The 25,185-nt window shown below is 41.1% G+C and overlaps 2 protein-coding genes across 6 annotated transcripts in view; one reads left to right on the top strand and one right to left on the bottom strand.

Annotated features, from left to right (window-relative positions):
• The window catches only part of rtn4rl1b (reticulon 4 receptor-like 1b), a 173,368-nt gene extending 163,558 nt beyond the window's left edge, over positions 1-9,810 (bottom strand). The window contains exon 1 of the mRNA XM_053872130.1: positions 9,036-9,810. Coding sequence (XP_053728105.1) covers positions 9,036-9,048 — 13 coding nt within the window. The 5' untranslated portion in view covers positions 9,049-9,810. The remainder of the gene's footprint in view (positions 1-9,035) is intronic.
• A 1,196-nt stretch (positions 9,811-11,006) lies between these two features.
• dph1 (diphthamide biosynthesis 1) overlaps positions 11,007-25,185 on the top strand; it is a 95,711-nt gene continuing 81,532 nt past the window's right edge. For 4 of the 5 annotated variants that reach the window (XR_008415645.1, XM_053872133.1, XM_053872132.1 and 1 more), the window contains exons 1-3: positions 11,007-11,175; positions 12,459-12,608; positions 18,518-18,581. Coding sequence is in view for 4 of the 5 variants with exons in the window: in XM_053872133.1 (XP_053728108.1) it covers positions 11,124-11,175; positions 12,459-12,608; positions 18,518-18,581 (266 nt within the window). In the remaining variant the exon portion in view is untranslated. The remainder of the gene's footprint in view (positions 11,176-12,458; positions 12,609-18,517; positions 18,582-25,185) is intronic. The other variant, XM_053872131.1, reaches the window with a different exon arrangement.

Here is a 25,185-nt window from a genome sequence, read left to right as displayed (position 1 = left end):
AAAATGACGACAAGAAAACACAACAATTCTTCCATTAAACACAACAATTTCCACATTTATTATACATTATTTAAGTGTACCATGATAAATCCCATGGGATCACCCATGCACCCAATGATTCATGTTCATGTTTCTTAAATTCAGACCACTGAAGGGGAGTCGATCTCAAACATTCAAATGACTCCACCAGCCCTCCAATTAGACGAATTACCTTGGAGTTAGATAAAAAAGGAGCTTTTCGCTTTCGTGTGATTCTGAATTGACAATCTCACAGCACGAATTAGCACAGCAGGAGAGGATTAATCCAATGCTGCGGCAAGCCAGGCTGTGCCTGAGAGTGAGCGGTGAAAGACATATGGACCCTGATGGTTTTTCTTTCAGGACATGGACACCGCCGATATGCAAAAGCTGTGATGTGAGTTTGACAGTCGCTCGCTTCATTACTGGAGAACTCCGCAGAGCTCGACGTGAACCAAAGAGCCTTGAAAAAGGATCAGGCGGCTGTTGTGTTCCTTCCTCGTCACCTTCCCCACTGTGTTTTAATTTCACCCATGCAGCTGCTGCAGGAAACTTTCATTTTGAGGGATCTTTAATTCCTCTCAGCCGGGAAGCCTGACGAAATTAGCTGCTGTTTCCCCCCCCCCCCCCGTCAAACATCTTAAAATAAATGAGTTCTGGCGGTGACACGTTCCAGTGTGAGATTAATCTGAAGCCTAATAAACAAGATGAATCAATGCCAGGAGTCAGACTGGTTCAGAGCTAATGTCACAAAGGAAACGCGCGCTGCCCCCGTCGAGCAAAAGCTCATTTTAACACGTTTCAACAAAATCTTCTTCACCAATCATCAAACTCTTTAATGGAACAGTCTTGACTGACACCTTGTTTCTAGCTAAAGTAATTTGCTCAAAATAGTTCAGAGGATTCTCCTGGAAAGAAAGACTAAAATAAAAATCGGTCATACCTCATCAACTGTTGAAGACGCCGCTGTAACGGAGGACATTAAAAATCCAAAATTTCAAAAATTTTAGGTTTTTGCTGAACCTGAGTCCAAAATGTGTCCCAGACCGTGTCCTTGAGCGACTAAAATCTAGGGGCATCCAGTGTTGACATTCTGCCGATATTGCCGATAACCCACTTGATTTCCGATACCGATAAAAACCGATACCGATATATGCAACTCATTTCCCATGAAATGAACACATTAATTATGGATATTGTATCTATTAATTGACTAAGAACATAGATTATGGAAAAATATGTTCATATCTTTAGGATTATATTGTTTTGTTTATTGTTTTGTCTTCATTTATAAACATATTTAGTGTTCCCTATAGCACCAGGTAAAATGTCCTCACTTCATTCCTAAAAATAGAATTTTCTATCCAGATTTCTTGTCCAATTATGGTAATTTATTTATTTATTTTGAGCATAATGCACTTGACCACCGTGAGTCTGTTGTCAGATCTACGGAAGGTACTGCTGGTTTTCAACTAAGAACTTCTCCAAACTTGTTTCATTTTTTCGCCTAGCATACTCAAAGACATTCCCCAAAACTTGAGGTTTGTTTCACTCGCTTGATTTACTTCCCACGTTCACCCCGATGGAGCTTTTCCATCCAGTAGTTTTGAAGACCGGAACATCCATAAACCAGGGTTACGTTTGGGGAAAGTTGTGAGTGGCAGTCAGGGAGCAAACTTGAGAGGAGTTTGTCACCGAACTGCCATTCCGTCTTGAGGACACTGAAACTTTCAATGCCAGGAGGGCAGGTGCCCAGGTGCTGCGTCTCCGAATTGCAATCCTCAGCACACAAAGGGCGACGCCGCCTGGGGAAGGAGGCTGAGAAACGCTGGAGCTGTCAGAGTAGCAGGAGAACACCTGGGATTACTGTCAACTGCCCCCGCCCTCTTGTCTCCTCTGATCTGAGGCGCTCTCATTGCCATTGACCTTTAAACTCCAATTAGCCATTTAATCAGGAATTCATTATGAATATTATAAAAACCAACAGGGCTTCGGTTGTTTGTCTGTTTCACCTCATTATCATGCACTAATGGCCAGCCTCGCATCTCATTTCCACCACAAAGGACAGGATTCTTGACAGGGAGACTGAGATGGACAGACTCTATCGACCACTGCTTTTAAACAACTTGCGATTATTTTCCCTGCCGACTAATCTATTCATTATTTTTTCCATGAGTCGACTAACCGCGATGACCTTTGTTTGGACTTATTTTGAATTTCTGTTGAACCTAAAGTTGCTCAAACCATCTCCCTGTACTACTCCGACACCATACATTATTAAACAAGTATATTAAAATAATGACACATATTCCAGGAACATGTATTAACCCTGTGAAGCATGAAGCAACTGAGGTCTTTATTGGTCCTTGAGAAGAATTTAAAATTGTCAATATTAATATATGTATCCCATATAAAATATCTGATCAACATCTACATCAAAATATCTTATTTGAATAATCTAAAATGATGTGTTCAGTGTAGCTCCCTAGTTCAGTTCTGGTTATTATTAGGAGGAGACAGACCAAGGACACTTCTCTACATCTACAACTTACAACAAGTCAGCTCGGTGCTAACCGACATGCTAGCTGTTAGCTCGACCAAACACGGAACACTCTTTCAACATTTGTACCATGGTGTCGAAGAGGTTTGCTCATCCTTGAGACGCGTTTATCTTCGATCACCAAAACAAAGCCACACTTTTGAACACTGCGACCCGTCACCGCTCGAACGCCTCCATGACTGTGACTGAGGCGGTCAGTCGGAGGTGGTGACGCGGAGCCTGTGGCGCGCAGCCAGTTGGAGTCCGATCTCAGTGAGGAACCAATTTATGGAAAAGAAATGGACATATCTTAATGATTCCAGAGAACGGGGTATTTTCTCACTGCTTCTCAATACCAACCAGATGCCCATCCTCCGGACCGTGTGTGTTTACACCAACAGCAACACGACGCATCGACGCACGGATTTTGATGTCGACGAAATGTTGTTGTCGACGTTATCGATGACATCAACATATCGTTGCTGCCCTATTTACAACCAAGAATGTCCTGTGGGTTTCATCATCCCTATCTCCATTGAGAGTCTTATAAGTGGGTCTCCAGCTGGCCAAGAGCATCGTCTCACCTCCAACATCAGCCATGGAAGCTCGTATGAGAGAAGCTGTGGCTTCTGGAAAAAGCTCAAAAGCCAACACTCCTGTTCACTTTCCTCTTCCCTCAGCAATTAAAGCTTCATCATATTAGCTCCGAAACACAAGCCAGAACAACTACGCAGACGTGACAGGGAGAGATGCGGAGGGCTGACGCTCGGAGAGGATTAGGATAATGATGATACAAGCACCAAAACCATTCTCTTAAAATAGAAGTCCCTGTGAGGGAGGACGCTGAGAATTCTCAAAGTGACAGACGGGCATCTTCTGCTCCTGCACAAATTCAAGTCGTCGTATCAAGTCACTGGCATGAGACTGGCTTATGAGGACTGACTTTTCAGAAGCCGTGTGCGTCACGATAACTTCCTGCTACTGAGCAGATGTGGCCGGCTAAAACTGTTTATGGCTCTTCAACGGAATGACACAACACTGGCAAGACGGACGTATCCGAACAAAGGTCGGCAAAGTTACTACCGTAGATACTGCCAACACAAACCATCAAAATCACTTATCACTATCACAATTCACTAAGTGTGAAAACTACCAAACCACAATCCATGTAAATTCCATTTTTTCCATTGTAAGGACAAACACAGATAGTTTCATTGCATGATAAGCATGTCCTACTGTTGGCGCAAAGATCTTTCCGCTTCTTGAACATGAAGATAAAATGAGGACCCTCATGTCTATTGTGTAGTCATTATACTGTAATTACCTATATTCACATTTAAAAAAGGTCAATTTGACTTGAGTAGGAAGTTGAACCATTGCCTTTGTTAGACATGTCAAAAGACTCTTCAGCCTTTGTCATCTAATAGTTTTATCATCTCATTTGTACTCAGTGACAGCGCTGATGAGGCTTCATGAAACAGTGTCCTCATTTTTAGAGTCCACTAGATGGCATCTTGAGATTTGAACAACCATTTTCATGACATCTGCCATCATTTTTTAAACTAAAGCACCTCCTTCCGAGCTCTGACAAGCACAGTTTCATGAAGCCTCATCAGCCTACTTCAGGCTTCATATTTACAGCTTGGCCATTTTAAATGCTGCAGTGTTGCCAGTAACAATTTTGCGATAAGATGGACTTTCTACCTTTGATCAATCAAAACAAAGAGTGCGTGGTCAAATCAAGGAGGATATAGCACATCAAAAGCCCTATTTTAGGAGCATTTGGAATTGCATTTCATTGCAGGAAAATACAGATAGACCCAAATGGCAATTGAGTCAGTGACTATTTCTCACTTGTGTTCCATTTTTTGCTCTGCATATTCTGCTATTACTCACCTACACCAAGGCATCAGTGATGCCAAGGAAGGGGATTTTGCTCTCAAATATTTATTCATTTTTGGGTTGTCGTCGCCGATCTGAATTCTGCAAAAGTGCTCATTATGGTAAATTATGTTGATGCCATTAGAACTCTCAGTTTCTTGCTCCTATTGAGGCGCAGCTCTGCATTTAAATGGAATCAGGTCAGAGCTACAGTCAAGCGATCAAACTGATTTGGGTGGTATTTAAGACACCAAAGAATCGGGAATCAAACAAAAAGGAATATGGATAATAATAAAAATTTAAAAAAAGCAAGGCATGAGCGGGGAAACAAAAGTTGCTGTCGCCTCCTCTATTCAGACGACTGACTCCCCAATGCAACAAACATCTGAGGCCATTGTCATTTTGTCACCGGCAGCTTGTGATGTCGAGGGGAGGCATGTGAACTCATAAACACATAGAAACTGAGAAAGCCGGCAACATCCCTCAGCCTGGGGTGTTAATTTCAACAAATAAACAACAAATAAAAGAGAGGGAGATAACAGCGGAACCAACAAAAACAAACAACGACGCAGAGAATACAGCAGAACTAATCAGATGATGGGAAACCGGCTGGAAATGAGGGCAGGCAGTGAGGAGAGCAACACTTGGTGAATCAGGAGCAAAACAACAAGTCTTGTGTGGAATTCAGCCAAGGCTGAACCGGACCACAGTTTTTGTGGGTCAAATACTATTTTAACGTCCACTTAACAGCAGTGGAGTTTGAGCTCAAAGCTGCCAACACAAGTCGTCATAACCACAAAGAAAGGAGGCCTGTATTGTGGAGTTAATTGTGCAGTAAATACAGTTGGTTTTTGTTGCACAAAGCAGATCTGAAAACAAAACTTCTCACCGTCCGATTAAAACTACAATCCATGTTTCAAGCCGGAGGCTGCTGCTTTCTTCAAAAGTCCTTTCATTTCTCAGCATTTCTGTAGTGATTTAAATGAGCAATAGAATTTCTGCCTAACTTGTTGTTCTTGTCCACACGGCTGCCTTGCCAAAAGAGTGTTGAGAGTGAGGAGTTCGGACGGCCTTCCAGAACCACGGACAGCTCCAAAAAACAGGATCAGGAGTGATGGGCTGATGAGGCTTCATGAAACAGTGTCCTTATGCTCAGAATTCATGAGGCAGCTCTCTGTTTAAAAATCATAGCAGATTTAATAGAAATGGTTGTTAAAAAAAAAAACATTTTATTTTTGGAGAGTGGGCTCCAAAATGAGGACTGTTTCATGATGTCGCATCAGCTCATCACTCGGCATCAGCATTTGAGGCACGAAAATAACATTCATTTGACCCCCAAAAAACAGGTATAAACAAGAAGCTTTAAGTTACATTTCAATGTTTTAGCACGCACAACCAGATCACATTTCTCACATTGCTCAAGTTATGCTTTCAATGAGTGGCAGCTATTTTTATACATGTATTGAACCCACCATAAACAATGGAAGGTTCCAAGAAATAAACAGTGCAGCGACGTAATTGTGAGATAATAGATAGTTTATTGGCAATAATAAAACTGTCTACCACAAGGCCCGGGGGCCACAACAGGTCTAGCCTGTCATTTTATGTGGCCCTCAAAGATTGGGAATTTATTTTCTTTTGTGCCTGATTTTTTCCACGATATTTTTATTTCTATTTATTATACATTGGAATTTTGGTTGTAATTTATTAAGAATGTGAGTCATATCATCGCTCTCTTGCAACATGGATGTTTTGGTTATAAGTTCACGCTGTATGAATTGGTGCAGTGAAAAATGTCACAGTCTTACTTGATACACATCGTTCTTTGTGTCAGCTATGACAATAGTCATAATACTGAGCATAACATTCTTCTCTTGTCTACACACGTATGAACTGATAAAAAAAAACATGCCGTCAACAATGACGCCCAGCTTGTACAACTCATTGTACGGCCATTGAATAGTCAGCACAGCATTCTAGTTCTGGCACTATATAAGCACAGTATATCCATCCAAAGCTCATTGATCATAAGTCATGGTTTAACGCTGACTGGAAGGAGTCATGTGAGAGAGGTAGCTGTTGCCAAGTTCCCACCATTAATTCAGTATAACATGAAGCAGCAATTACAGCAGATCACAGCGTGCTATATTTCATCGTCACCCCTTCCTCTACATCTCTCAGCTCTTCTGACAGATCATCCCTCGTGTCTCCTCTACGGATGACTAGATCTGAGGAAAAAGAGTTTGTAACAGCAGCGGCAAAAAAATGGGTGTAGCATGTCTGCCTGCATTGCTCCGTTGCTGTTCATATAAGCGGATGACCACTCGTATTCATATCACCAGTGAAACAGCAGACATACCCGGGAACAAGATCCATACAGACAGCTCAGACTGTCCAAACAAAGATATCCGGATGGGTTCTCACTTGAGGTGGAAAGCATATAACCGGGCTTGTCCAGACTTGTTTGTGGATTACACAACGCAGCCACCTGTGCAAACTCAGGTGATGATGGTAGCAGCATATGGTGAGGCTAAATAGTTTCTGACAAACATCATCCATCATATCACATAGAACTTTCGATCATTTATTTATGAAGAATCATCTGGCAATAGGTTACTCAACAGCGCCATCACTTCAGCGGGTCCAAGGCAAGGTATCAGCTGACTGGTGCAAGTCAAGTACAACACATGTTCATGTACAAAAGGGTGTATTGGAAATGATAAAGGCTGATCAAGCAGAGTTGGTGGTTTGTTACTGTTAGCTGTTGTGAGTTGCTTGTAAAGAAACTGTGTCATTTGAATCATCATTACGACCTAGTTGTTGTCCACATGAGACATTCACTCCTCGGGATGTTTATATATTGAAAACATTCCACAAGCTTGTCTGAAAAGCAACTCCTGATATGAAGGTTTTATTTATTTATATAAATATATATCGTTTTATGCTCCAGCACCCCACACCCCGTAAGGTAGAAGAGGATAGATGGACGAAAATTTGCATGCAGAGTTGATCAAAATTTTCTTTGCTCAGAAGGACCAATAAAGGTTCCAAAGAATTTGAATTGAATGGATCAGTAGTTTGCGAGCCAGCTAGCAAGCGAGCAACCAAGATAGATAGATAGATAGATAGATAGATAGATAGATAGATAGATAGATAGATAGATAGATAGATAGATAGATAGATCACTGACAGCCACTCAATGCTATTATTATTAATTTCAATTTGCTATTTCCACACATAAACTAAACAACTATGTATACCAGGTATACCTTTGTGAAAGCCATTTGTTTTTCCTGGCAGATGTGGCCTTGCAAGGTACTGTACCAGTAGCATGGTATAAAAGCTTGTAGAGAACCAAGGATGTGTTGAGAAGAAATGTGCACCTTTTGGTGCACAGAAGTCTGAAGACAGGAAACAGAGTTCAAGAGGGGCGTGGATCACGCAGCTGGTACTGTTCACCCTTTGAGTCGAGTGGTGCTTTACTTGTTACTGCTTTACTTGTAAATCTGTTGCGGCTGGTGCCAGATAACTTCCAGCATGTTCCTGCCAAAGCCGACGCCTCTCCACCTCACTACTGTAGACCCAGACACGTCGGTGCACAGAGCACGTTTGACAGACCCGTCCAACCTGCTCTCCGAGGTCATTTGTCTTAAATGAAATGGTTTTCAGCCTGGCAGTCAGACAGCTGACTCAAAAAAAACCTCAAGTGTTAGATGATTTTGAGACTCCTGGACGCAGCTTCCTCTCTCCATTTAGCCCAAATGGAAAACGAATGTGTGCTTTGGGAAATTATCTCAAATGTCTGTTGATGATCATGAAGCATCATAAGCTGTAATAGCTTTTACCAGCATGGCCATTAGTATGATCCAGCACAGATACACGTTCATTCAACTCCAAAGAGCATCTTAAGGAATGCGCATCGTGACTCAGACTCACAATTTATACCCAATATAAAAGGTCAGGCTTCTCACCATGAGGAAACTCCTTAGCAGCCTTTCCAGCTCAAACCAGACGCACACCAGTCCGACAAATTCAGCGTAACCTACTAGATGATGAGAAGAACTTCACCACTGAATTCCTGCAAGGGTCCTTCTGGGGTGTGGGTCACTGTAATCGTGCCTCATTTGAGGTTTTACACACAGCACTGTTGTCATGCAGCCAGTGTTCCAGTTACACGGCCAATTACACCAGCCACTCCTTCAGGTTTGAGGGCTAAAATTAGCCCTGATATCAAAAGTTTCGGAGACTCGCCTGCTTTTATATGAGGTGACAAAGGTCCTGAGTATTCATCTAGTGTAGCCAGCGGTGGATAACCTTGTGAACTGTGGTTTGATCCATCACAGCGAGATGTACTGACACACTGAAAATAATAATGCCCCACTGCTCAGAAAGATAGCCTCGTGTCACAGGTACAACTCATAAACTGCACTGCGGCATCAGCTGAATTAATCTCACACAGTCATTGCAAAAAAAAAAAAATGTATATAAATAAATTTTCATTCCCAGAAAAACAGCCAGTGAGGATGAAGGATGCTGCATAGAGCACATACACACCAAACAAGACGATGAGGATTCAGTGAATTTAGGATCTACTCACCCCTTCTGAACATTTTGAATCCCTAAGTGTACTTGGTGCTCAGTCCTCTGAGGATCATCTATAGCGTATTCCAGCCTTGAACTTTTACTTTTGGACTTTTTTTTTCCGCCTCGGGAATGTCACTTCACACCTTTCTTTGGAGAGCCGGGGATCTGTTTTTGTCAGCACTGCAGTCCGCGGACGCTGGGATACTCAGCAACGCAAAATCTCCGGCGAAGAAGTGGAATACTCCTCATTCGGGACAGTTATTTATCGAATTCGAAGCCTCCCGTTAGTGCGCAAACATGACAACTCCAGGGAGAAGCTGGAGATGGACTGGCTCCTGAACCAGTGCCAAAAGAACTCCAATCTAAAATTCTAATCACGAGGCTTAGATCCGTTCACATTTTCAGGAAGAAAATCTCCAATTAGCAGAAGTTATTTGGATTCACATCCCGCGTCTGATGTCGGATTATTAATCCTCAAATCCTCGTTTATAATAAAGACTTTGATGCCTCCGGCGTCCTCACAAAATACTCCTTTATGAAAGTCTCCGCTCTTTACTGTGGATGTGTCTTCGGTGTTGTCAGGGAAAACACGGTCCACCTCTGGTTCCGAGCACGCTGTGGTGCCGTTGAAGGAGGAGGGAAGTGTTGCGCCGCCTCACCCGCTCCCCTCCACCCGCCCGCTCGCTGCCCCATCCCTCTCACTGGCGGGCGCACGCTGCGCTCGCCGACGTCCGCTGAGGTCCTCACTGTGGCGCGATTTTAATCACGACAGCCAAAATGATCAAATCCATCCAAGTCACCGTTTCACATGCGGATTAGGTGTTTAAAGTATCCAGTTCTTAGAGGCTTGCTGACGCGCTTCCAAAGCTCCAATCGAGGCGTCCCAGCAGGGTAAAAATAGATCCCAAATACTGCAGGCGCGTGGACACGTGCTCGTTTTACTATTGTCAACCTGAAATTTCAGATCCATAACCAGGCTGATGAACATTTTCTTCTCCTTAAATGGAGTGATATTGTCACTTTATAGGCAGTGTTCTCAGTTAAATTCAGTTATAGCTTTTCTACAATGCTCTTCTTTGTTATGCTTACACTTTAAATTCACATCTACTGGATCTAATTACTTAAGTATTAGTACTGTACCCACAAAAAAAAGCCAGTCCTGCCTTGGACAATGTGCCCGCCACCAACTTTCGTACCATTCAAAAGTACTCTACCGAAGACTCTACTTACCCAATAAGAACCAATATAAGACCAACTACTCCTTCAATATGCAGATCTGTTTTGCACCTCACAATGACCCACGGTCATTTTATTTTGTATTTGTACTTTGTGATGACATGTGAGCAATTTTTAAAACCACAATCCAGAGGTGTGGATATGGATGTAGGGCCACACTTCCACTCCAACATAGTTCAGTGACGATTACTAGAGGCTTTATCATATAGTTACTCTGCTCAACATAGCTACTGAAAGTATACTTTTTTTAAACAAGCAAATGCATGTTGAATGCAATACATTAAAGTAAAGGCTATATCATAAACATGACAACTTCAATGTATGAGAACTGCAACTACGGTTTGAGTGCTTCAGTAATCATTGTTTGTGAACTGTTAGATGTTCTAAACCCCTATTACTTCTTTTTCAACTTATAATGACTATAAACTTTTGATTGACAGTTTTAAAACACCTCCCCTGTCCAACAGAATTGACATTTACATTACATTAAAATTATTATTTAAAAGTATTTTTGATGTTTTGAGTTTTAGTATGGGTATTAGGTGTTATATATGAGGTACTCGGTACACTTGTCTTTAATAATAATAATAATAATAAAAATAATAATAATAATAACAATAATAATAATAATAATAATAATAATAATAATAATAATACATTTAGAGACACTTAAGCCTGCCATTCATTTAAATTCTGAAAAAAGAGTTTTTGAACCGAAATATCATAAAGAATCAATTGTTTTCTTGTTCCGTGGTCCTTCAGCCGCATCGGTTGTATCCACGCTCGACTCTTCTGCCTCGCTTCTGTGATCATTTGCTCTGGTCTTTCTACTTCACACGCGGCTCATGTTTTGATAGAAAGAAACATGGCCGCTCCCTCGACTGACGTGCAGCTCGTTCCTGCCAAGAAACCCACAGGTGAAAGATGGTTTTCGACACAGACCTCGGTTTACGGAGTGACGTTTAAAACCCATATATGTTTGCTGTAAGGCTCGCGCGACTATATGATCGATTTTATCGGGTTCTCGCTAAATTTAAACGTGTTAGCGACCAACTTGTGTGCTAACGTACGTTTGTCAATTTTGTCGCAGTTGGCCTTAGTTATCGCTGGTACAGTTAAATGCTTTCAGGTCCCTAAGATTCGTGCCGTTGTTTGGGGTCAGTGTATTAAAACGTGAGTGTTCAGAGACTCTGTAGCATGTTTTAACTTCACCCTCATTTAGCCAACGGAGTTTGCTCTAGCGCTGAACCTCATTGTTTGCCACCGCTTCATGAAGGCAATATATATTTTTTGACCTAAATTCCGGTGGGAAGAAGCACTAATGTGGGGTTGGGTCTTGATAGAATCGTCTTATGTTATTACGGAGCCCTGGAAGTGACATGCATGAGTTTGTTTTTTTGGACGTGACATGCATGGTTTTTTTTTTTGTTTTTTTAGGCCGAGACAACAGTATTCTCGAGATCATTTTTATCTCGACATAACTGTTATCTCGTGATAATTAGTATGTCGAGATAATTTTTATCTCAAGAAACGATTACTTCCTGTAACCACTGTGTCTGCCATGGCTTCGTAACTGTTCCTCAACGTTGTCATTCACTGTCGGCAAGTCAGAATATTGTCGCAGTATAGCGCAAAGTCTGTGAGCTTTGAACCCTCTGATCAAGTGGCTTCTACTCAAAATAATACCACATGTGGCATGCATGACTTTTTTTTCTCCAGAGATAATTTGTATCTGGAGATAATTTTTATCTCGGGATTAAAAAAATAAGTAAAATCATGCATGTCGCTTCCAGGGACCCGTAATACGTATAGCTTAACCACATATGGTGTTATTTTGAGCAGAAGGCACTTGATCAGAGTGTTGAAAGCGCAGACTTTGCCGTCGGCAATAATCTGACTTGTAGACAGACAGTGACTGACAATCTTGACGAACAGTTATGAAGCCATGGGAGACATAGTGGTTCCAGGAGGACGTATACAATTATTTTTTTCCAGAGAGACAGTTATGCATGCGCTGACATTTACGATTGTATCTTGAGGTAAATATTATCTCGAGATAAAAAAAAATAAAGTCATGCATGTCACATCCAAAAAAAATAAACACATGCATGTCACTTCCAGGGCTCCGTAGTTATTCATTATTTCTATTACTATTTACTAATTCATTTGATTTTGTTTTACATTTTTTTTCCATCAACAGTTCGAGGACCACGGCGTGTCGCCAACCAAATTCCAGATGAAATCCTCCATGACCCAGAGCTCAAGGAAGCTATTAAAGCACTGCCTGCCAACTACAACTTTGAGATTCCAAAGACAGTTTGGCGAGTGAGACACGCTAAAGCTACCAGAGGTGAGATACTTTTATTTATTTATTATAAGTACTTTAAACACTCACCAAATAGCTGCAAAAAGTGCAAGTATTGTTTTACTCCTACTCCTGATTCCAACTTGTTTCAAGTTGGTTATCACATGATATTTCATTTTGACAGTTCTGCAGGAAGGAGTTGCAGAGAGAAACAATGTATAAGTGTATTGCAAATAACAACATTAGACAAGACCACAGTCTTGGTGTCAACTATCTTTTACAGTTTTCCAAAATACTTATTCTGTTTTATTACTTTATTACTACTATTAAATCCTTGTGATGATCAACTAATTAAAAATATATACCTCTGTAATTGGGGCTCATCGCTTATTTAAACTGTTGTAGAATGTAAAAATGAAATGAGAAAATAAATATTTTTTGTAATCTTACTGAAATCTAAAGTTATTTGAAGTCTTTTTTTTGTCTTTTGGTAATTCCCATCTGGGGTTGTCACATCGAGTGATACTCCGGGAACTACCTGATCATCCTCTTGAGTCACAACTACCCTTTTCATTCTGCACTTTCATAAACCTGGTTGTCTTCCTCCTCTCTTTCTCATGGTTTCTCCATCTAGACCATTCTTTGTCCAACATATACACTGTTTGTATACACATCTAAAATGGCCTGACCTCCCTAACTTTGTCTCCAGGCTGCACTGCATGAGCTATCATTCTGATAATGTCATTTCTCATCAGTTCACTCTCAATGACAACCTTGACGTCTTCATATTTGCCACTTCTCACTCTGTGTGCTTCCTGTCTCTTTGTCAGTCTCTCATTGTTTTTCTATAAATCATCCCTTTCACTCTCTCTGCTACTCTGACAATGCAGACGGTTCTTTGGACGTCTTTATTTCTTTGCGACAGAATGGGTGGTTTGCTCGTTTTGTTATGTAACTTCTATTGCCTGACACAATCCTGTTTCTCCTCTGGTTTCGTCACAGTCTAAAATAATTCATTTCAGCTGCCAATTTGTGTTTCTTTGTCTGGGTAGTAGTATATATGGAAACCGATCGTGATCGGCCGATTTCAGCATGATCGGTGAATGCTGATCACTATCTATCATTGCCGATCACAGCTGAGCTCATGTGACTGCTGATGCTCTGATGAAGCCCTGCTGATTGTGATGCCTCCACTCCTCGCTGCTCACTGGGCAGCGACATGTCTGCTGTAAAGATTCTTGATGTTAGCGCAGCTAGCGCTGAGCAGCACCTGCAGGTCGGAGCATGACATTTGGAATGATAAGAAATAATTATTAACTTTACAGCGCTAGATGACCAGCCTTGCTGAGGTGTTGTTTACGCATAGACGGAAACCACCGGGTCCGTTTTGGAGTCAGGTGCAGCGTTTGTCAGCCACCTGAATCTGAAACTTTTGTAAACATCCGGGGTGGAAACTTTCATATATGCAGTGCTCTCTGTCTTGAAGTCCTGCTACAGTATGTCAATATTTCACGGACATAGCACAGTCTCTAGAGATTCAACTGCGCCGCATCAAATTAAATGTTTTTCAGTTGTGTCCTTTTGACAGAATAATTGCTGCATTCAGGTTTTTCTATTTTTGCCACCTTGAAGAGGTAAATAAAAACGTGTCTGAATTAAAATTATTTAAAGTTCATTTTTTTCCCCACATCATGTACACAGAAGGTCTCATCATTGTGATTACAAATTCACTGTCAATCCGTGTGATCGGCATCGATGATCGCCACTATGGCTGATCGGTATTGATGATCGACAGCAAAAATCCTGATCAGAGCAACAGCCATATGGACTTATGGCCTCCAATCTCCTCTGTACGTTTTGCACTGTGTTTACATGCTGCTAATTTGACATATCTTAAAGTTTTTGGAACAGTATAATTCGCATCAATGAAGAAAGGAGATAACATACTTGTCTGCACATAAACAAACCCATGCAGATGCGTACTTCAGGATCAGATAGTGACCCAGAATGCCTTCGCAAACAGAGAGGGGAAAAATCAATTCAACATCCTTGGTGATCATTTCCTCTGCAAATAAGCCAATATTTGTTGTTAATAGGATGTGACACGACAGATATTTTGCATATCATGTTTTCTATGAATTTGGAGTCAGGCTTTTCAGAATCATCCTCCAGTATGAGAGGAAGAAAACATGAATGTAAATGTCAAAATGTGTCGTCTGTCATCGGGTCCCAGCCTGGGGAGGACGTATGCAGATGGCGCGTCAAGAGGATTGAATCACTTCCCTGAAGGCCTAGTGGGGAGCGTGGGATTTACCACTGCGTTCTGCTTCTCTGTTGTGCTGCGTTTTTCTTCGGGATCATCCTCTCTGTGGTTCAGATCTGAGAGCATCACTCACCTTATCACCCCACTCTCCGTCTGTATTTCTGTCCCAATTTCCTTCCTTCCTTCCTTTGAACCGTTCCTCAATCTTTGACACTGTGCTTTTTGAGAGAGACCATGCTTTGAAATCTAATTTTCTTTCGATGTTTTTCTAAGTTGTTGTCTCTGGAATCTAATAGTATTCAGCTTAGTTTTGTTTTCTTCTATCTCCGTTTTCCTCCCGGCCAGGTTTTTGATGTTTGCCGTTGTGCTTCTCGCACACCTGCTGCGTCCCTTAATTAATCTCAGTCCAGTCAGTCAGTAATTGCAGTATGTTTTGTCGTTTCACCCACTTAAGTTTATTGTCAAGACTTAACACAAGTTTGATGGTATGTTACTGCTTCGTGCTGTTAATGCCAGCCTCATTTGGGGAAAGGTTTAATGCAGTGTTGACAAAGTGACGACTGGTGACGTTATTTACAAAATGCTATGTTGCAATGTTGCCGTCTCTTTGTTGTTGAGGGTGGCCACATCCTATTGATGGGTACCAAACATAGGGCTGCATCCCATTGTGCAGCCTTACTAAGAAGGCAAGTTGCAAAGTCGCTGGCATTGTTGCCATCAGTAATTATTCTTAATGTAATGTGGAAATAAATCATGTTTCTCACGGATGGTAAGTTAGTTTTTGCCACCGTCCACGGATGAAGAGAAATGCAGGAAAAACTCATAACTTCTGGAGTAGAACATCATTGTACAATAGTGTTTTACTCTTCCAGGGATTGATTTGCTGACAGGATAATCAACTAAAACTCAAATGTTAAGATGGTCAATTGTTGCTGCCTGAGTCTATTCATTTATGTTGATAAGACGACGGAATTATTGTTATTATCATTCTGTTCTGCTTTCCTCAAAAGTTACTGTTACTGGAAGCAACAATGGTGATTCAAGGGATTTTATCAGAAAGATTATTCAAGTTATTCTTGTTATCTTTTGCAGCCCACACACTTAGGTGAGGAGGCAGTCAAGATACTTTGTTATATATAGTGGTTGCTTATAAAACTGTAGTGATCTGCAAGTAATAAATGTTTCAATGCCTGATTGGTCATCTCAAATATTGGTGGAAATTTTGCCCTTGGTGGAATGTTTTTGTTTTTTTTTTTGCCTTCATTTGAACAAGTGTTTCTCTCAAACATGGCTCAAAAATGAAAATCCCTGATTTATTTAATTATTAACACAATAACTACACAGTCAACTACTAAACCGATGAAGTTATTTCACAGAGAAATAGAGAAATGGCTTCTGGGAAAAAAAGTTTGACTTGAAATCCTTGAAACGACGGAAGTATTGTCCTGGGAGAATTATGAAACGGCAAGGGATTGTTCTCATTTCCAAGGTTTTCTGTGAAAAGACAAGCACCGTTGACAATTTCTCCTCAGATATCTCCTTGAGCTACATGAATTTAAAATGCATATACATTTAGTTTTCCCTTAAAACCCATTTGCCTTCAAAAGTGTGGGTGGTGGAAAAAGTTGCAGTGATCATCCTTTGTTATCTTCTTCTTACAGTGATAAACTCAAAGTCACTTTTAAGTATCTCACCCTTGGGTTTTGCACTCATTTCAATTTTTTTCCGAACTGTTAGTATCCTAAAATCAGTTAGCTGGTTTCATAAATCCCTTGGCCAAAGTGACAAGGCAGCTTCAGTTTTGTATAATACGATACATATGAAGAAATCTCCATGGGTAGTGTTCTGTGCGGCTCTACAAAATTATAATTCATTAATTATAAATGTATTCTTATGTATATGTGCAGCTGACGGAGGGTGTCCTGACTTATTACATCTTTCTTTTTAAGAACATTTTAAGTTAACTTCTTGGTTGTCTTTATCTTTCATTCCACCACATGTTCATACCGAAATGTACGTTTATAGTTCAGTAATATATGTTTATGATATGTTTATGATACACTTATGTGGTGGAATTGTTGCTTTCATACAGCTATCTCGTCTATCTCAGAAGTCGTGTGCCTGACCTTCAGAGTCTAATTCACCTCTGTTTAAAGCCAATCGTCGAAGAAGCACTTTGCCTCTGTCAGCCAGGGCAGGGGTGTGGTCTGAAACCTTTCTCTGTTAATAAACTTGCCCTTTTTCTGGGTAATGACCTGTCTCTCACGATCCACATGAGCATTCCGCGATCCCCTAACCTTTCATCCGTTAGAAGAGAGAAAGTTTGTTCTCAGCGCAACGCTCCATCTATCGCTACATCTCATGATCGTCTGGCCTCAGCCTCCTTGGCCTTTTCTCCCGTCCCTGCTCTCATTGTTCACCGGCTGCCGGGGATTGAAGTCTTAGATTTGTTTCGGGGTTAGCCATGTGAAGACAGTAGCGGCAATTGGTGCTGAATTGAAAGTGTCTATTGAGACGTTGATGGATTCATTGAATTTGTCTTAAAAGGAGTCCTGGGCTAAAAGTTGGGATGGGATTCCTGTGTGGAGATAGTGTGCTTATTTGGACAGGAATGTGGCAATACATAGCATTTAGCTACAAGGGCAATGATTTGTCTTCCTTTAAACCAGGTTTCTGAACCATCTGGAATGGGCTCGACTTGCTTACATAGACTTGACCCCCAGCAAAGGACTTATTTTTTTGGCTTAAAGTATGTATATTGTCTCTCTTCAGATGCAAAGGGTGATCTTTATTTTGAGGCATGCACTGTATCACGTCATGACCGATATGCATTCCTACTTAACATCAATATGTCCAGGTACTTAGGGACAATTTCCAAGGGATACTGGTTGGTTCATTGCTGGTAGTTCTGTAGCCAAAAGGGACCAAATAACATCTAAGCCATTTGTTGGTGCGCTTTGCTAGGGGGCCTCAAAGGGGGTTAACGTTAAAGTGCGCTGATGTCAGTGACTCACTGATGTAATGAAAAATTATAAACATTATTAGTTTGTTTTTAATGGAACACTGTTGACTGACACGCAGAGAGATGAGATAATACTGTCCAGCCAAAGTTTTAGCTTCTCTTATGCACTTTTGCCCTTTTAAGTCAGTCACATATATGTTGTTGAAACTATAGAAATTCTGCCTCCACTTACGAGCAGTTAAACAAACCAGTACGCCACTCATTTGTTGAGCTCATGTACTTGATAGCTATGATGTGCACACATTCACAACATGATCAAAGGACACAAAGGAGATTTTCCTTTTGTTGTAGTCCTTTCTGTCTTGTACTTCATTGGGCTTTATCATCATTAGCTTCAATTCAAGCAGGGACGCTAATAACTGCAGATGTCGTTGTTGTCACAATGAACGAACGAATTAATGAATGAACTATACTGTCCCAAAAAGAGAGGACACTCCACACATATTGTGGCAACAAAATATGTTGTCGTTGGAGGGGGAAAAATGGTATATATATATATTGACCACAACACTGCAGATTGAAAACGCCCTGGTGACAGATCAGAGGGAAACTTGACCAAAAATGTCACTCTTTGCCGCTGGAAGATCTCACTTGACTCCAGGCTGTCGGAGACTTATTAAACTACTTGCTGCCATCACTCAAATGCCAATATTTTCTTCTTGTTTCCAGTGGCCCTGCAGCTTCCAGAAGGCCTGCAGATGTTTGCCTGTGTCATCGCTGACATCATCGAGAGGTAATTCAGCGAAAAAAGCTGCCTTTGTTTTCCTCTCTTGAAAATATCTAATAGTGTGTTTGAGGAGCAGAGAAGAAGGGCTAGTCAGCAGCAGAGGAAGTTTAACTGCTGTACCCGCTTGGTGCTCATTAGGAGTGCATGAGCTTTATCATAATTCCCCGCCTTTGACCCAATCTGGGGTTTTGTGGAAAATGAGGTACGATTATGCCATTTAGGGCACAGCAGATGGAACAGTTTCATTACGGTGTGAAGGAGAATGGTAATTTCTGTTTATTCCTTGGTGCACTTTATTCCTCGCTATTTGCTTTTTTTACTGTTATATGGCTTACTCAACAAAAAAGTCACTTATCTTTTGAGCTTTACTTCACAACATGCAGTCAACTTGCACCAACAATGCCTTTTCTATATACGTTGCTGGGGTATTTTGCTCTGTCATCAGTTCCACATCTATGTATTCTGAGTTAAGAACAATCACACTGAGGCACATTGATGGGTTGGCCAACCAGGTCAGCTCATCACCAAACGCGGTCACTGTGTGTAGTTGCTCTGTAGCTCACTACAGAGATACAATTAGCTTCAGCGTTCTGAGGTGGGATGCCAGTTAACTCAGTCACGGCGTAGTTGCTACTCTGTGAGATGTTTGACACATTTAAAGAGACACGTGACCCAGGAAAAGATGCATGTCTGTGAGAAGCCTGCTGTGTTGTTGTGTACCGTGAGTTAAAATATTTTATTCTTTGTGTTACAATGTTTACGTTATTAAATTAACACAATGTATTTGTGAATTAGAGGTCCACCGATATATTGGTTTGGCTGATATATGGGCTGGTTTTGGGGCATTTCTCGCTTATCGGTCCACATTGCTATCAGCCTACGGTGTATCGGTCCCTGCCGATATTTGTCCAATTGTGCTCTCTTGTGTTAAGAATATAGCCTGCTGCTCATTCATGTCTTTGGCACGGTGCAAGTGAAATCTACTGCCTTTTTTATTAATGTTTTCAACAGTGAATAGTGTTTTCCCCCTTGAATATGATGGCTAGGCCACTGACTGCATTACTTGTTGTTCGTAAGAGTTATTTAACTGTTTTTGCAGGTTGGTCAACATTTTTCTGTTCCGCTTGAGCAAGATTTGCAAGCAAATATGGGCCCAGAATATTGGCCCCATATCGGTTATCAGCTTTTCTTGAATACCAGTTACCGATATCGGCCCTAAAAAAAGCATATTGGTCGACCCCAAGTTTGAATAGCAGGTCTTCCTTTTCTACATTCAATTCAGCACTGCTCAAGGAGAAGAGGTCTACCATAATGGCAAAGTATGAAGCATCCAGTTGCCTTTTGTAAAAACATTGTTAAATCATTGACATTTCAGTGAAATGGCATTGGGTCACTCCATCAACTGTTTATGGGAACTACACTCTTTTGTAGTGTCTGTAGACCGTATGGTGGCATGTAAAGGGTGGACTGACAATCATATTATCATATTGTGTAATGTATTTTCTAAAATTCCTCAAGGTATCTCTGGAATGTCCAAAATAGAATCTGCTGTTCTGTGTTGCTGCATCCTCAGAATGCAGTATCCAGTGGGAGGTAGAGACCCTCCTTCCGCTGCTAAGTGATTCCTAAAGTGGGTGTTTCTCATTAAACACTCGCACTGGATTCTTGTGTTGGTGTTTAATCGATACAAACCAGCTTATGAGAAGAACAAGACGTGAAATAAGTGGTGGGAGTTGCTGCAAGCCTTTCAAGAGCGGGTGAATATTTAATTTCAGGCAGGAAACTTGGATCACATCAGTGTGACTGCAGCACTTCCCAAGACTCAAGCTTAGAGATTTTCCTTTGGTGTGTCCCATTTTTTTTTTATCTCTCTGTTCCATGGCATTGTCCATCCTGCAGCCCAACAGCCCTTAATCTCGTTCACAATCTCTGGAGTCATTTGCTTTTATCGGCATAAAGAGTTTGGATGATGAGGCTGCAAGTCTTATCAGACCTGCTGAGAAATGTCAGCATTCTCCATGTCTTTCGTATCACAAACTCAGGCAGCTGTGTTGTCTTGAAACACATTTTTTTTCGTGAGTTCCATATTACATTCTACTAAGTCAACTCCATTTCTTCTAATGAGAACGCTCACAGAGCTCCATTTGCTTTATAGCTCATCCTCTAATACTTTATTTCTCACCATCAAAATGATTTCACCTCTTTAAACTGTAACAACCTACATCCTGATGTGGAGATTCCACACTGCCGTGTTGCTTTTTTCTCGACCTCAAACATCACCTGTGTCCCGAAGGACAGATGGATTCTTTGCGTGATGAGTATTTATCTTTACACATGATACAAGGTTCATTAGGAAGGTGTGGCCGACAGAAAGTTCTTGATGCCCTCCAACTCCCCAAAATTTTCCAGCTTGCTTGTTTCTTCTGAAACCGACAAGATTTTCTGAAAACTTCTTGAGTGTTCTCCCCAGGATTTTCTCTGGGAAAGGGCCACGACAGAACACCTTCCACATCCTCAACGGTCGAGCTCACCTGGACTAGTGAGGGAGCGTGAAGATTGCAAGTCTCACTTCTCTTCATGTTAACAAATACTCCCAAACAGTGGGGAAATCTACCCACCCTATGCTGCCAAAGAGGTGGTGTGTGAGCATAGGTGCAGGCATTCTTCCTCAGATACCAAAGAGTTCTCATAGAAACGGCCAACATTGTGGTAGAAAGAAAGCCGTGTCATAACACAACGCAGTGTGAAGTATTAGTTGTGTGCAGAGACAAAAATATGTTTGCCAGTGTGTGTGTTTTGAGGGCTGAGATAACCTGGATCAGATATAGAACATTTGGACGGTTCGCAAAGGAGTGAGTCATTTTCTTAATGATAAACCGAAAATCCTCAGCTGAGGATTGAGCTTTTATATTTATAGAATCTGGCGGAATCTCCCAACTATGAGCTCCAGAAACCTAAAAGGAATAGCCAAATGTGCCCATGAGTCGTGTGTTTTATTTACGATGCGTGTTGCTTTCCTAGCTTGTTATTTGCATATTCAAGAGTGGAAGGTTTTCGAGTCTGTATTCTTCTTTCAGCACAATGTGACATGACCGTTGTTGAGATCTTTCTTTGGGACATTACAACAATCTACCTTGCAGAGTTGTGAACCCCTTGAGCCGAGATGAAACTGGGAGTTGGAATAATAACCTAAGCTGATGTAAAGTCATTTTAGTGTTTCATTTGTTTATGTGCTACTTTTCATTATTTCAATTTATTTTAGTTATAGCTTTCGTCAAGGATCCACAGACTGTTCGTAATAGATTCATTGTTGACCAACTTTCCTTTCCAAGGTTGGTCGGTTGACTTATTAATTACGGTGTGTCCTCAGCTTTTTCACTCAAAAGTAACAAGCGCAGCGAAAATGACCCCTGACATCTGCTTATTCTATATTGAAAGAAAAGATAAAATGAAAAATGAAAAAATGGCTTTAGATGTCGCCCACCAAGTTTATGAACATTCGCCATTATGTGTCAACAAACCCAGGTAAATGTTACCGGTGAGATGGAGGTGCTTTGAGGTCTTTTTTTTCAATGAAAAGACTGGAATAATGAAAGATTTGCAAGAACCTGAAAAGACCCAGGAAGTTAGTTTGGAAAGCTTGAGTCCATGCAGGGCTCCTTTGCGTTGCTCCCTGCGGTAATGCCGTGTTCGCTGCCCCATCAAATGATGTTTGTGCCCACCAGGCAAAATGTGGAGCCCAGCAAGGTGCCTGTGATGTCCCTTAAGTGGGTCAGCGTCAGCCCTTCAAAGGGTTTCATCATCATAGAGTTCAAGAGATGATAGGCCTGTTGCTAGCAAATTATGTGACAGAAACTTTCATTTGCTTGAGCGATCGTGTTGGATGTTACCCACTTAATTCCAATTAGTCTTTAACTATGTTGCTACACTGTGGATGTGCCGTGGCGGTGAGAAAAGAGCTGCGCTTTCATTTTGGTATTCGAGTGGCTTGACAAACCAAGAGGCCAGGAAGGACCTGATAAGCATATTTTCTATTTCTGTTTTTGTCTTTTAAAACCTTGTGAGAAGGTGCAACCTGATAAACTGTCAGAAACAAGTTTCCTCCTGCTGTAAAGGCTATTGCTCTTGTCGGAGCTCAACACACGTTGCCAGTGATAAACACCAGCCTCTGAAGAAGGAAAATCTTTTTCAGCCGAATTAGTGGACTTGTTCTTTTGGATTTGACCCAGCTTTCTTGCTATGAAACGCTCGTCGGGCAGAGGCTTTTCTTCGGGCTCAGACTGCCATAATTAAGTCGATGTCAAACTGAAAAGGCTAAGTGACCTCAAAGTAACTGGCTTCAGCTTTCTTTTTTCCTGATCCCTTTCCATGTCCAGAAACCTAGGATCCTCTGCAGGTAAACATGCTAAAAATAATTCCTGTAGAAATGGCCGAACATTAGTAAAACAAGCATTGATGCACGCGCTGTCACTGCACCATATGCTACTTGTTTTGATAGCTTGCCAGCTGTCTGGTTGTGGCTCAGAAAACCCAATTCCATCATCATAGTTTTCTGCTTCTGCCGGCAGGACAGTGGAGTTAGTCTTTTTTTAAAGCGAGGGTCGAGTGGCATTTCCACTTTATCCTGATCCCGAGGAAAGCATTGAATGTCCTGTCGCTGTTTTCCTGGCACTATAACACTTGGCTGCTGCACAGAAACTCTGGCCTGTAACCTAATCCAACAGCTTGTTCTGCCACCAAACATCAGAAAACAACACATTTGCTGAGCAGACGGGGCCATGACAAACCTGTAATTGAGGCAAAAACAATAGGTGGGAAGATCTGACCCCTGTCTGCCCTCTGAAAAAACATTTCACTGCCTTGTTTATCTCAACATAAAACCCCAATAAAAGATGGATTTCTTGTGAGATTAGATTTTGATCAGGATGCATGATTTACATGTGCTTAGAATGTGTTTCAGTTGCGATCTAGCAACATCACGTTATCAATTTTTGCAAAGAGGATTGCATTTGGTTCTAATATGAATGTATAACAAAAAGGACACATTTTTAACACTGTATTATTAAGTGTTAGCTGCAGTAAAAACATGAACACAAATCAGCAAATTGAGATGTTTACATTAATGCATTTATACTTTATGATTCAGTTTCCTAGTCAGTTGATAGGTCATTGTGCATGTCTTTTACCTGCCGTCGAAGGGCTTAAAATGGTTAAAACTGATAATCATAATGATGATTTATGCACAGTTTTCAATGAGAATCACAATTCACAAAGCAGGTTTTCTCCTGTCAGGACCTGCTTGAGTTTTTTAAATTCAACCCACTGTTCTGGTCTTAACCCTTTGAGTGCAACTTTTTTTTTTTTTGTGATGAAATATTCCACTTTGATGCCACTATTTCAAAGTGTGGTTAGAGATGAAGGCATGCTGTACAATAGAAGAGTCCACAGTGTGACCCAAAGTTTGGGATGGGAGGAAATCCACACGTCACCTGGCGGCGACCATAGTGTGTACTTTTACAGATGTTTATCTGATCCACTGGAGACATTCATTCTCATATTTGAAGCAACAATATTGGTGATCTCTGTTGTTTACGGCAGGAACGTGAACGCAGAGCAGCCTCCACACTATTTGCGTTGTAGTTTCCCTTGCAATTTTACAGTTGTCGTTTTTTTTCCTCAGCATTCCCGCTAGACAGTAACGCATCGTTGCCAGTATGTTGCCTGCGGACTCACAGCAAACGGACACGCTGTCATTTCTTGCAGTAGCACCGTCACTCACTGTCATACTGTACGAGTGAAAGTCTTTATCAGAAGATGAGAAGATGATTGCTCTTGAGAACCTAAATTTGCTGTCTTTCTCTCTGCCAACTGCGTATTACAGCCTCCCTTGACTCATCGACTGAGGCGTTTTTCAAACTTAACATACTCCAAAACTTTGATATAAACTCGCCCACAAATGTTTGTCAGATTGAAGCTACAGGTGTCTGCCATCTGCTTGTGTGTGACAGGAATCTGATTTCAGTTGGCAACTGTGGTTGCAATGACAGCTACACATTAGTAACAGCAAAAATCCGACTGACAATGACTTCAAAAAAGGCTGTGAGTAGCAACAATAGCGTGGTCACGCGAAATTACACAATGAACAAAGCTTAAATATTCAAGTGCCAAATTTGAAGCCTTAAAAAACGTGTAAAATAAACTGTTGGCATTAGAAAAGACATTGCCAACATTACCAACTGCACAAGTAGCAGCCAATCTTTGTGTTGACGCATAAACGATGCAAACATAATATAACATTATACGGTGATTATATCATTGTGTGCTTTTAGTTGACCTGAGCAGAAGAGATACACTCATAATTTAAGTCATTTATTGATAAATTCATAGTCAGAGTTGTAAGATAATTACCGCGTGCTGACCTCTATCTTGTGACTTTTCATTTTGTCGGATCACACATTGTTGTATCGGTCTCACATTGCTAATTCTGGAGGAACCTTAGTGTGCTATTAATATCAAACAGGACACCAAATAAATTCTACTGAAACGTTATCATTTTCATCTCTCTAATAGCTGCTCATTCATTGCCATTCATTCATTGTATTTGTCGATC

Source organism: Synchiropus splendidus, chromosome 8 (genome assembly GCF_027744825.2).
Source record: "Synchiropus splendidus isolate RoL2022-P1 chromosome 8, RoL_Sspl_1.0, whole genome shotgun sequence".
Taxonomy (NCBI): Eukaryota; Metazoa; Chordata; class Actinopteri; order Syngnathiformes; family Callionymidae; genus Synchiropus; species Synchiropus splendidus.
The sequence above is the reverse complement of the archived record's forward strand: the minus strand, read 5'-3'. Positions and strand labels throughout refer to the sequence as shown.